Below are 12913 nucleotides of genomic sequence, written 5' to 3'. Positions count from 1 at the left end.
TGAGCTCACTGGTGGTGGCCAGACCATGATCGTACCAACTTCAGTTCCACCACATCCTTGCTAGGAGTTTCCTTCGCTGGCTCTGTGTGAAGGCAGACACATCTGGAGGCCTTGGCCCCTGTAAGATGTTTGCTCCTGAGGCTCCCAGCCCCCGTTTTTTTCTCTGGGAACCTTCTGCTGCCCGTCAACATGGCCCTGCCTAGGAAGAGGCTCAGGAGGGCGGAGGGGTGAGTGCTCAGTAGCCTGGCAGATATTGGCTACCTCAGCTGTGCCCACTGACCATTCAGCAGCAGGCTCTGGGAGGCAAGGCCAGGTCAGGGGTCTGCCAGAGGGGAGCAGGACAGGGTTGGCTGGAGCACACAGCTCATGTCACAGAGGCCCTATGTAGGTTTGTGCACATGGCAGCGGGAAGGGCAAGGGCTAGGGAACTGCTGTGTCTCGAGCACCTGCTCAGTGCCCCTACCATGTGCACAGGAGCAGTGGACTTTACACACATGAGCCATTCAGTATAGAGATCTCATCATAAAGTGGGGTGAGGAGTCCCCAAGTTGGCCTTGTTAGCATTTGAGAAGTTTCTTGGTACATTCTTCAGGTTAGATCCTATGTGCATGTGCACACAGGTGTACATGTGAGGCTGGGTCCCCATGAGATCCCAGAGCAGGGAACGGCCTTGCTGTGTTTCCCCCTTTATAACAAAGGAAATAATAATGGGGCTCCCTCTTCATTTTCTCTTCTGAGGAACTTCTATTTTGACTGAAGTGTGTACCTGCCTGGGGCCCCCGGTCCCTCAGATCTCTGTTGTGTTGGTCTCTTGTCACACAGGGGTCAGCTCAAATGTCACTTGCTTTAAAAGGTCTTCACTGAGGAGCACCTGGGTGGCTCAGTCGGTTAAACATCTGACTTTGGTTCAGGTCATGATCTCACAGTCTGAGTTTGAGCCCCGCGTCGGGCTCTGTACTAATAGCTCGGAGCCTGGAGCCTGCTTGGGATTCTGCGTCCCCCTCTCTCTCTGCCCTTCCCCCACTCACACTCTGTCTCTCTTTCTCTCCCTCTCAAAAAGTAAATAAACATTAAAAAAAAAAAAAAGTCTTCACTGACCAGCCAATCTAAAGCAGCCTGCACATGGGTCTCCTCACTCTGTGCTCCATTGTTCTGCTCCTGCCTCTTAACATCACTCTGAAAGTATTTATTAGTTGGCTTCCTTATTATCTGTTCTTCCTCCCTAGAATAGAAGCTTCCTGAAGACAAGGATTTATCTGTATCATTCACTGCTGTGTCTTCTAGTACCTAGCTCCTGGCACATAGTAGGCATTCAATAGCCGTTTGTTTGAGTGAATGCATAAATGAATGCATGCATGCATTTTCTTCCGGAGGGAAGTTGTAAGTAGTATTGGTGTCTTGGGACTCATACAATGGGAAACTCACTATGCTGCATGTGTGTCTGGGACTGAGAGAAGAGGGGGAGAATTCTGCAAGGGGTGAGCTGCTTCCAGCAGCGCCTAGCTTTTCCGCTCAGATACGTGTCCTGGGGGGGAGCTCAGACATAGCAGGGAGCAAGGAAGCGTGAGCGGGGTCCTCCTTGGTGAATACAGAGACGAGAGATTGGGATCTTCGACTGAGGTCAGTATTGCCTGTCACTCAGAGTCACTGGGGGTGTCAAATGGCTGCTGGAGCGACCTTCCAGGGCCATCTCACTGCTGGGGGCTCTGGAATAGAGAGTTCCTAGGGCTCAGGCACTGGGAACATGCATCCCTTCCCAGCCTTGTGGGACCCTGTGTTCGACTGGGAAGCACTTCTACATGATGACGGCCCCTGGGGTTCTGGGCCCTGGGTTTCCGAAGATCGGTCCTTCAAGATTTGATGTGAAGGTGGTAGCCTTTAGAGTTGTTCTGGTCCCCATATCACCTCCGATTACATTGAGGGAGTGTGTGTGTGTGTGTGTGTGTGTGTGTGTGTGCACGTTTGTTCATGTCTTTGAAAAGAAAGGAGGGATAGAGTATCATTCTAAAATCTGCAGACTTTCTTGCAGGTGGCATCTGAATCAGAGCCACTGACTCAATGTCCTGGAGGTTAAAACATGGCCTTGGAGTTAGAGGATCAGGATTCTGACTGCCAAAGACCAGGGCTGCCTCTTTTATTTCTGCTTCCCATCCCTCCCAGAGTAAGACAGTGCAAATGCTGAGTAATGCATTTGCCCAGAGAGCCTGGTGCACCTCCCCAGGATGAGGCCAGCATGAGGGACCATCAGTCTGCAATTGGGTAAGAGGAGGAAGTCAGGTGGTGGCGTGTGGTCCAGCAGACAGCGAGGCTGTGTCCCTAGAGGGAAGGAAGGAGAACGCAGCAAGTGGCAGGTTTGGGGCAAAGATGCTCTCCCCACTCCCCTCACCCACCTGGTGTGACATTGGTGTGCCAAGAGCCTTTGTCTTGACTCTTCTCTTGAGATTTGTCTCTTAGGTCACCTTCTGTATCATTCTCCCCATTTGTCCCCTTACGTGTCACTCAGGGGGAAGATGGCGTCATTGGTCTCTTGCTATTACGGGTCTTCTCTGTTGCTGAGAGAAGGGGGTTTTCAGATGGGGATTATTCTGATGCCTTGTCTGGAGTGGCAAAGTCAGGCAGCCATCACCCCCTTCCCGCCCCCGCAGGGTCTGCCTTTCCCTAAAGCTTGTTTTGGGGTTGTTCAGGGTGACCTCTTTGGAGGTGACCTCCTGCCACAGCCCCGTGAGCTCCACATGTCCAGCACATGCTGGTTTCCTGTCGAGGAGGGGCTGGGGGCCTTCCTGAGCCTTGGGCTTGGTAACTGGAGCCACCCTGGCTCCAGGGATTGGGTGTCTGCCTTGGGTTTCAGGTGTATTAAGTTGTTCCTGTTGTGGCATCTCATTGCTAATGAAAAGGCTCAAGTCACGCTGCGGGTCTTTTGGGCTGTGGTTGATCACAGTGATAACATTTGGCATCCAGAAGCGCCTTATTTCCACTTGAAACATGTGGCCCTTGGCAGGCAGGTAGGCTGGCACCTGATGTTAACCCATGAGGTGCTGGCCTGCCAACACGCACACCTCCTGACTTTGCCAGAATTTAGGTGGTAGGTAGACTCGGGAGCCATCCGGGCTCCGTGGTGGGTGGCATTTTCTCTTTTTGTTGGAACACTGTGGCTTAGTGCTGGCCCCTTGTCCCACCTCCTGCCCCACTCTCCTTCCTCTCCCAACATGAGCCCAGAGCTCCTTCTGTTCCCCACACTGTGCCCCTGGGCTCCATGCTCTCCTCATTCCCTAGGGAACTGATAGCTTCTACAGCTAACATTCATAAAACTCTATGGGTCAGGCCCTGTGTTACTGGCTTTACACCTTCTCTCACAATAATCACAGAAACTCTCTGACACGAGGGATTGTCATTCCCGTTTTGCAGGTGAAGAAACAGCATAGAGAGATTAAGAAGCTTTCCTGAGAACACACAGGTAATGAGTGGGAAAGGCAGGATCGGAACCAAACTCTGACCACACCAGTGTATTCTGACTGACCACGCCCCTGTTCCTCCCTTCCTCCGAGCTTCCCAGCGATCTCTTTGGAGGCAGGTGGTTATGGGAAGGAGTGTTCTTTCCCCTGAATGTGCCCCGTTCCCTTCTTTCCACAGTCTTCATGGCCCCTCACTGCTAGACCGAGGGGGCAGTAAGCTCGCCGCCCCCGGTCTAGCAGTTCACCACCCATGGTGAACCATCTCCCCTGTCCTGTCCCTCAGTCCTATCCCAGCCCCCAGTACTCAGAGGCCAGCTTTGCCCCTCCTCCTGTTCTCTGACAGCAGCCCTGTCACTGTGCTCCAGGGCTCCGGGTGTGGCCTGACAGTCTCTGAGGGTTGCTGCTGGAGAAGCAGAGGCTGTTCAGACAGGGACACAGCAGGAAGAGCCAGAGGCCATCGATGTAGTGAGGGCAACACTGTCCACGGTCCTAGGCGGCAGTCACTTAGCTGAGGAGCTTTTCTTGCCAATGTCCGTGACGCATGCACATGGCAGGACACACGTCCCTGCTCTTGAGCCACAGGCGCCCATCCTCCTCATGCTCCCTGGGGCAGGAGGATGCCACTCATGGAATTACTACTTTATGTCCGGCACTCTGCTGGAGTGGAGGCAGAGAGATTTTAAAAACAAACAATTTATTGTCAAATGCAGAATATACTGTCTTCCCCTTAGGTACTTTGCATCTAGTTGGGGCTGGAAGACAAAAAATAAGCAGCAACAAGCACGGAATTTGGGGGGCGTTTTCCTCCCGGCCCTATTGTTGAAACATCTTGCCTGCTTGCCTTGGGGGCAGGGGCGCTTTCAGGCTTTGCTAGGAAAGGGGGATGTGCTCTGAGGGTTCCCGTGGGCTGGAAGGCGGGGTCTGTGCCAGGATCCAGCACCCCAGCCCCCACTCTGGCCAGTGTGCTCTGTCTCGAGGCATCTCTGCTTCTCTGCACATCTGCCTCGTGTTCCTCTAGTTGCCAACTGACCAATCCTATCTGCACCATCTGGAGGGGGCTGGTTTGATCGGCTTAGCCAGATTCCCTTGTCGCTGTTGGCCAGGTCACCTTGGGGGTCACCAGCAAGCCCACCGATGGGCCTCCTTTGGTCAGACACCCACCTCTGGTCCGGTTAGGAACTGCTTGTCCACAGAGAGCACACTGCACCCAGCCCTGCGTCCCTGCAGAGGCTTTGGGCTGGGCGGTTCTGGCCGGAAAGGGATGCTGGGTGTGGCAGCCACCACGACTGGCATCTCTGAGATGCTGAATAAGAATGATGAGCTTCACCTCGTGCTTTAGGCACTTGGTTGGCAGAGGGCCCCCATCTCCCTGACTTTCTCGTCCGGGGCTCCCGGTGTTCCCAAGAACATCTGCCGGAGCTGCGTGGAGGCGGTGTGCTTGTTTCTTCACACTACAGCGTTCCCTGGGCCTGGGAAAGGAAGCCGGCTCTCCTGTAGGGACAGTGATGTGGCACCGTGCAGGGTGATGCATCTGGGCTTAGCGCAGTCCTCAACCGCGTCAAGGAACAGGGGTGTCCTGAAAATAGGTTTGGGCGGGCTTGCTCCACGAGTGCCCAGGGCCTCACTTCTAGATGCCTCATAATAGAACAGGTACGGGGGGCATGCCAGGGTGTGACAGAAAAGGCAGTACGATTCTGCAGCCACTGGTCAAGGGAGCAGTGGGTGGGTGTTAGGAGGCCAGTTTTCCGGTTCTGGCTCAGCCACAGGGTGTGGGAGCATGAGGACGTTATGTGGCTACTCTGTGCCTATGGTAGTAATCACCGCTCTTACCTGCCTCTCAGGGCTGGCACGAGAATTAAGGGCTCTGGATTCCCTAGCTAATGGGTGTGCAATGATCATAAGTGTCATTATGAGCCTTGGGTGTGGCTCTGCCTAGAGATGGGCTAGACAGTGGTTGTCAAACTTTAGTGTGTCTAAAATTTAGCAGGTCTGGGTGCACCTGGAGAATTGCATTTCTGATAAGCTCCCTGATGATGTTGATGCCGCTGGCCCCTGGATTAGCAAGGGTAATGGGGTAGTAAGGGACTAGACCATGTAACCGTTTCCACACCAAAGGCTCTCTGGGTTTGTTTTCCTGGCTGCTCTCCAGGAAGCTGTTATTCTGCAGAGGGATGAGAGAACGACCTCCTACTATGCGCACGACCTCCTACTATGTGCACGTGCTTCACATCCACTGCCTAATTCGTATCCCACAACAGCTCTTAGGAGGCCAGTGGTATTGTCATTCTACAGGTAAGAAAACTGAAGCTCAGAGAAATAGAAAGTTGCCCAAAGTCACACAGCCAGTGCCAGAATCAGGATTTAGACCCAAGTCTTTCTGATTCCAACACTAGTGGATAGCTCTTTCACTATATCATAGCTCAAACTTTCCTCTAAAAATCACCCATTACCCAGTTAAAAATATACGTTTCCGGGCCTTGCTGAGTCTCATTCAGTGGGTCTAGACAAGTCAAGGTAATGGCATTTAAAAAAAAAAAAAAACAAAAAAAAAACACCCCAGGTGATTCTAAGGCTGAGCACCTGCAAAGCACACCTGGAGAATGGGAGAACACCCGTGCTGCCTCACCTGACCCTTCAGGTGCAAAGCGTTAGTCCAAATCTCAAACTTCAGGATGTGTGAGAACACCTGGAGAGCTTGTTGAACTACAGATTCGAGGGCCCCCACCCACAGAGTTTCTGATTCCACAGATCTGAGGTGGAACTCAAGAATTTGCATTTTCCAACAAGTCCCAGCTGATGCCGATGCTACGGGTCTGGGGACCACACCTTGAGAACCACTGTCTAGAAGCCGGCTTTCGAAAGTGTGATCCATGGGCCAATAGCATCGGCCTCACTTGGAAGTTTAATCCAGCATCTCGGGCCTCACCTCACAGCTACCGAATCAGAGTCTGCATTTTAACACAATCCCCACGTGATCTGCGTGCACCTTAGAGTTTGAGACGTGCTGCCCTAGAGGACCCGGAATGAGGACACACAGGGGATGGAGGTGGATGGAGAGTATTTCTCCTCCACATAGAGTTTGGAGATCAGCAAAGAGGGGCCAAACTGTTAGGATGAGCACCCAGAGGGGGCTGATGAGGAGCTGAGAGGCGAGGCTTGGGAAGGACAGAGGACTCTTTCCCCAAGGAAGATAGAACAGAGGCACACTCTGAAGAAATGAGGTAGGCCTCAGGAATGGCTTCATAAGGCAGCATTCATCTTGCCCCTGGAGAGTGGAGAAGAAGTTCTGTGGAGTGCATGGCACCAAGGAGGGGGGGCTAGGGGGCTGAAGCCTTCCGCGAAGGGACAGTGGCTGCCAGGCAAGTGATGGGTGAACCCACCTCCGTATAAACGGGTGCCGAGCAGCTATGAGGGCCCCGCTAAGGTGGGAAAGCAGAGGTCTGTGAGTGACCCAACAAAGCGAGTGGTTTGAGTGCCCCGCAGTGCTCAGCAGCAGAGAAAACCAGTAGCCCCCCGGGGGTGGAGGGGCCACGCATGGGCACCGTCATGGCAGGCCAGGGGATGATTGGAGGGTGGCCACAGTGGGAGGTCCAGGCTATGGGACCAGAGAGAGTAGAAAGAATAAATTCCACTAGAAGATCACTGAGCAGTTCATCTTCTTTAAATTAAAAAAATAAAAATAAAAAGGGGGCAGGTGGGTGAGTGAGGAAGATCCCTCAAAAGGACTAGACTTCCTGTTTCTTCCTTAGTGCATATGAATAGCCAAAATTGAAGCATTTCGCTTCTCTGAACTCCACAAATCTTACTGGGTGGTCAGGAGGACCTAGGTTGTGAGACGATGGGGGTAGGGATGCTGTGGGCCCCCAGCACTCCTCAGCCTCGGTCCCTGGCCATGCAGCTAAGAAGTGAGGGAAGCTGGAGAAGGAATCCAAGCCCAGGGCTCACTCCCAGGATAGCTGCGTCTTCGTGTCAGTGCTGCCTCTTCTAACAGCTGCTCACATTCTCACACAGTGTCCTCTTGCCCGGCTGAGCCGGGGACCCACAGCTCAAGGACCTACAGAGAAACCAGTATGGTACAGTTAAGTCCTCTGTGTTCAGTCAGTACACAACTCTCGTTCCCCGAGAAGAGTGCTAGGGGTAGTCAGGGCTCTGACATCAAACAGGCCTGCCAATTTCTACCACCTGCTGTGCTGACCTTGGGCTATTTATCTTACCTCTCCAGGCCTTTGTTTCCTTTCCACTAAGCTCTGTAAGGTTAGAGACCATTTGTCTTTTTTTTTTACCACTCTGTCTGCACCTAGCACTGTGCAGGGCAAGGGCACATAGTAAGTTCCCTTCTCTCTCCCTCTCTGGTACCTTGTGACCACTTTGCACAAGGCACTGTCCTTGGCCAGGCTTGCTGGGCTAGCATGAGCTGGTTTGATTGTAAAATGAACAAAATTGCCGGTCCTCCTGCGAAGCAGGCACTACACCATGAAAGAGCAAGAATTTCCTGATTCCCTTCCATGCCAGGGATGGCGAGAAGCAAATTCTTGACAACTGTTTGTCTGGGGAGGCGTGGCATGCCACTGCCCCCACCGAGGCCAGGTGCCCTCCACCCTCGCTTTCTCAGCACACTTGGAAGAATGGCTGCCAGACATTGCCCATTTGGAAAAGTACAGCTCAATAGATATGAATCAGCTTGGGCAGGCGGAAAATGATTCACGTCTGACCAACTTGATTCAGTTTGGGCTGTCCATTCTGGATCTTTTTCTCCCCTCTAGTTAAATGATGATTGGCCTCGATGGTGAGAGGGAAGGGCCTGAATGTAATCTGCCTGTGTTCGTGGAAGCCTGGGGACAGGCTGGAGGAGGGGAGAAACATTCCCATTGGTTAAGAAGTAATGCCGAGGGGGAATAGCGGCGGTGTTGGGGACTCTGGTACCTCTCGGGTCTTTGGGGCTGTGTCTTTGGTGACTGCTGTCCCTCTGGAACTCTGCCTTTACCGTGTTCTCCATCGGAAAACTGGTTAATGGTGCCCATTCCTGACCTGTCTCCAGGGAGCACACAAAGACTTAAGCTTAATTAACCTACTAGATACAGCTCTTGAATCACCGGGCACAGTTAGGGCTGGGAAGAAGCATGGTGATAAAAACGTCTCCCTCATCCCTGTCATCTCTCAGACTCAAGCCTGTGTGCTGGTGCTGCTGACTCCTGCAAGTGTCCCCAAATGTTTCTGCCTTGGGCTGGTTTGCCAAATGCCTTGTTTCCTGTGTCTTGTGGCAGCTTAGCTCCTCAAGCCCTTGGGCAGATGAGCCTGAGAACCCTGTTTGTCCTCCCCTCCCTCCCCCAGTGACATGCTGTGGCACTGCCTCTTCCCCTGGTCACTGGTAGTCATTTACAAGCACCCATTATGGATCAGGACTGTACCAGGTTATGATGATAACTGTAGTCAATTGAATAGCTGCCAGGTGCCAGGCACCGTGTCTCATCTGGTCTTCTCAGCCACCTTCTGAGATGACTGGGAATGTCGCTATTTTACTGATGAGGAAATGGAGGCTCAGAGAAGAAAGGTGTCCAAAGTCATAGCTATGAGTTAAGTGGCCAGAGTCAGGATTCAAGCTCAGGCCTGACTTCAAAGCCCATGCTCCTTCTAAATAAAGAAGTAAACAACAATGCCTCCTCCAGTAAGTGGGGCTAGTCAACAGCAGATCCACCAGGCCTTGGTGGGACTTTGCTAGGTGCCGAGGGCTGTATACACAGTCCTCTCTCTCCAGGGTCTGTATGCCTTCCCCACATTTGTGACAGCGCCACATTCCCTCCTGGTTATTAATAAGCAGAGAGGGGCACCTGGGTGGCTCAGTAGGTTAAGCATCCGACTTCAGCTCAGGTCATGATCTTGAGGTTCATGGGTTCAAGCCTGGCATCGAGCTCTGTGCTGACAACTCAGGACCTGGAGCTTGCTTCGGATTCTGTGTCTCCCTTTCTCTCTCTCTGCCCCTCCCCTGTTCATGCTCTCTCTCTCTCTCTCTCTCTCTCTCTCTCAAAAATAAATAAAGATTAAAAAAATTAGGCAGAGGAAGAAAAAAAAATAAGAGGCAAATTAGGTGGGTTGCTATTCCTAGGCATTAGAGTTCCAGGGAGGATAAGTAAATACCTGCATTTCTCTCCAGAAGGATAAATAGGAAGACTTCATACTGAGGAGAGCGAGACACATTTGGGGGCTGAGCGAGGCAGCGATGGAGTGGTCTCCCCCATACTCACTCTGCCTCCTCCTGCACTGCCTCACCCCTTTACCCATGGCAACTCTCATGTCAAGGAGGAAGGGAAGCTCCATTCAAAGCCCTGGATACTTTCTCAGCCCTGGTCAATTTTTGGTTCAGGAAGTCCCTCCTCATTTCATGCCACCTTTCTGCCAAATTAAGCCATAGGAAATCCCTTCCAGTGTGAGTGCCCTGGGCCTTTACCATTCAGGTCTCAGTGGTACCCTTCGTAACTTCCTTGCTCTCTTCCTTTCCCAGGCGTGGATTTTAAGATGAAGACCATAGAGGTAGATGGCATCAAAGTGCGGATACAGATTTGGTGAGTTGAGTACGGGGAGGAGATGCGGGAGGAGAGCCCCAGGCTTCCACTGCCATGTGTAGAAATCCCAAGGCCGCATCTGGGATAACTGGCCACCTCTTCTGTGGAGAGAAGCAGATGTCTCAAAGCCCATCTCTTGCTCCTAGGAGCCTTAATCTCTTTTTCTTAAGAAACCTTATGAGATTGGCCACAAGTCACCAAGGGGCAGGAATTAGAAGGAATTGGCAAACTAACCGGTGTGGCTTTGTTTTCCGAAAAGGCTTTGCCCTTGGGCCATGCTGCAGTGTGGTAGGAGGGAGGGCTACCTGGGACCCTGGGGAGAGGGCTCCATCTAGCATGGTGCAGTTCCCACCAGTAGCCACAGGGGGCCGCTGTGGCTCTCTGGCCTGACGCTCCTGCAAGCCTGGCCTTTGCCAGCCTTTGGAGCTGCCTCCAGGTTGAGAAGGGTACATGTGTCCACCCTGTCTGAACACAACGGCCAAATTCTACAGAGTTGTCCAAGGCCCAGTTATGTTTGACGCTCCTGGCGTAGCTGTAGTTGACAAGACCCCATCAGCCCTGTCAGCACCAGATAATCAGGCCTCTCTCCCGCAGGGTCAGATATGCTCAGACCCCCTTGGGGATCCAAGCTCCTCTGATACTTCACCCTGTAGCTCCCCAGTTTTTCCTGCAAGGGCACAGGGTCTCCCAGCTCCTGTTCCTCCCTTCCCCCTCTGGTTCCATGGTCCCTGCTCCTCTGAGGGACTGGCTTTCTACTACAGGGACACAGCGGGGCAGGAGAGATATCAGACCATCACAAAGCAGTACTATCGACGGGCCCAGGTGAGCCACCATTTTCAGGGTTTGGAGGTGGGACGCTGCCATCCACACTCCCCACTCTGGGTGTTTGAGATATTTATGTCACTGACTCCCAAAATAGGGCCCTCAGATCGCCTGCTGGCAAGGGCACTCTCAGGCAGTCTTGCGATTATTCATTGATCATTCATTCAATTATTAGTTATTCTCTGACCACACACTACAGGCAAGTCCCCCACCGTCATCCCCAGCTTCCACCCTCCACCCTGGGCCAAAGACCCCAGTCAGGATATTTGGTTCCTTCCCACCTCAGAGAGTTCCGTGATAGGCCTAAGGTGCAACAGCTTTGGGGGTATGAGAGAGAAGGAGAAGTTTCTGGGTGCTGAGGGATCCTCAGTATGCTAAGCAGGGAGAAGGGAGAGTGGGACCCAGCATTTAAGGTACCACACCTGCTTCTGGCCCCATGACTGTGCACGGTCTCTGTGTGCATCTACCTCCCCCATTTCTCTCTCCTTCTCTCTCTCTCAGGGGATATTTTTAGTCTACGACATTAGCAGCGAGCGCTCTTACCAGCACATCATGAAGTGGGTCAGTGATGTGGATGAGGTAGGAGATGCTGCCTCATCGTTGGGGGCGGGGGAGGGGCACCTCAGAGGGGAAGGCAGAGCGAGGGCCAGATGGGAAGGGCCGAGGCTCTCAGGGTTGGTGAGCAAACACCCCCAGGAAACCTTGCCTTCCACGGCCCTGGATGAAGACCTCTGGGTGAGTAAGAAATGGGGAAGGAGCCCAAGCTGCCATGCCATCCATGCTCTGTGCCCAGCCAGGACTCCATGGCTGTTTCGTCCTTGGAAATGAGTTAGGCCAAAGCCTACCCTGTGACCAGCTTCCTTCCTGAAATCGTGAGACTGGGGTTCTAGTCCTGGCTCTGGAGCCTCGGGCAAGCCATTTGAACTCTCTGAGTCCCCAGTTCTTCATCAGTAGAATGAGGGGCTGGACTTAAGTGCAATGCCCTTGCCAGTTCAGATACCAGTTGTCCAACTCCAGGAAGCACCAGTAGTAGTCAGAGTGCCTCCTACTCTAAGCTGTCCCCATAACAGCCCTCCGGGACCCCCGGGGTCGGCCGTGGCACTTGGGGAATCCTTGCACCTGCACCCCATCAGCCTGCTCTGTCCCTAGGGCTCTTCAGCTTGGTGCTGGTATAGAGGCCAAGAGACTGTAGGGTGGGGAGATAGGAGGGAAAGGCAGCACTCACTGGCAGTTCTGCTTGTCCTTTGTCCCTAGTATGCACCGGAAGGTGTCCAGAAGATCCTCATAGGGAATAAGGCCGATGAAGAGCAGAAGCGGCAGGTGGGAAGAGAGCAAGGGCAGCAGGTAAGTGGAGCGAGCTGGCCGAACCCATCCCTTGGGTCTTCTGCCGCCTTCCGGGGCCAGTCCTGAGGGCTGGGACCCAAGATTCTGTGCCTGTCATCAGGCACCCTGGCACTTTCCAAAGTTCCCTAAGGCACTAGGGGAGTTGCCATCCTTGAGAATTTGCTTTCTGCCCTTCAGGACTGATTTGGGGTCCACCCTGAAACAAAGACCATCCAAAAACAAAGACTGTCCACCTCTAAGTGCCCCAGAGCAGGATTACCCTCTGCTAAAGAGATCATCCCAATGTTCATGGTGAGGAAGGGCTTCAGGTCGCTGGCTTCTCCAGCAGCATCCAGGCATGGCTACCATGCATCCCACCCCATCCTTCTGTTGGAAAGGCATCCCACCCCGTCCTTCTATTGGAAAGGAGTAGGAAGGAAAATGAGGGAATGCAGGGCCCACGGTCAGAGAGAAGCCATGGGGCAGAGAGGTCAGGAAGGTGGTGCCAGGGGAGACCGCCCTCCCAGAGCACAGAAGGATGGATACCACGGAGACGAGAGTCATCTACCTGCTCCAAGGGCCTCCAGAGCTTTTCTCTCCCTCTTTGCGTCCATAGCGCTTAAGAGAAAATGGATCTTTTGGTATGCAAAAATAACACGTGGTCGTTGAAAAATCTGAAAGTAGAAGCAAATCCTCCTAGAGCAGTATTTATCGAACACTGTATGCGTGGCCAGCGCTAAGCAAGTGCTTTGAGAC

General features: G+C 52.9%; 1 protein-coding gene and 1 long non-coding RNA gene across 10 annotated transcripts in view; one reads left to right on the top strand and one right to left on the bottom strand.

The window, feature by feature from the left end:
* The window catches only part of RAB15 (RAB15, member RAS oncogene family), a 35527-nt gene that overhangs the window by 18614 nt on the left and 4000 nt on the right, over positions 1–12913 (top strand). For 3 of the 9 annotated variants that reach the window (XM_042943514.1, XM_042943512.1, XM_042943513.1), the window contains 7 exons: positions 3406–3454; positions 5602–5744; positions 7464–7520; positions 9952–10012; positions 10774–10834; positions 11336–11413; positions 12089–12178. In XM_042943514.1, coding sequence (XP_042799448.1) covers positions 5624–5744; positions 7464–7520; positions 9952–10012; positions 10774–10834; positions 11336–11413; positions 12089–12178 — 468 coding nt within the window. In that variant the 5' untranslated portion in view covers positions 3406–3454; positions 5602–5623. Of the gene's footprint in view, positions 1–3405; positions 3455–5601; positions 5745–7152; positions 7531–9951; positions 10013–10773; positions 10835–11335; positions 11414–12088; positions 12179–12913 lie in introns of those variants that run through there. The other 6 variants (XM_042943517.1, XM_042943516.1, XM_042943518.1 and 3 more) reach the window with 4 other exon arrangements.
* LOC122222833 lies at positions 7430–12132 on the bottom strand. Its single transcript, XR_006203897.1, has 3 exons — positions 12060–12132; positions 9898–10113; positions 7430–7506 (listed from the first exon to the last, which is right to left on the bottom strand). It is a non-coding gene; the product is annotated as an uncharacterized LOC122222833 (long non-coding RNA).

This window comes from Panthera leo, chromosome B3 (genome assembly GCF_018350215.1).
Source record: "Panthera leo isolate Ple1 chromosome B3, P.leo_Ple1_pat1.1, whole genome shotgun sequence".
NCBI classification, from domain to species: domain Eukaryota; kingdom Metazoa; phylum Chordata; class Mammalia; order Carnivora; family Felidae; genus Panthera; species Panthera leo.
This window is presented reverse-complemented; position numbering and strand designations above follow the sequence as displayed.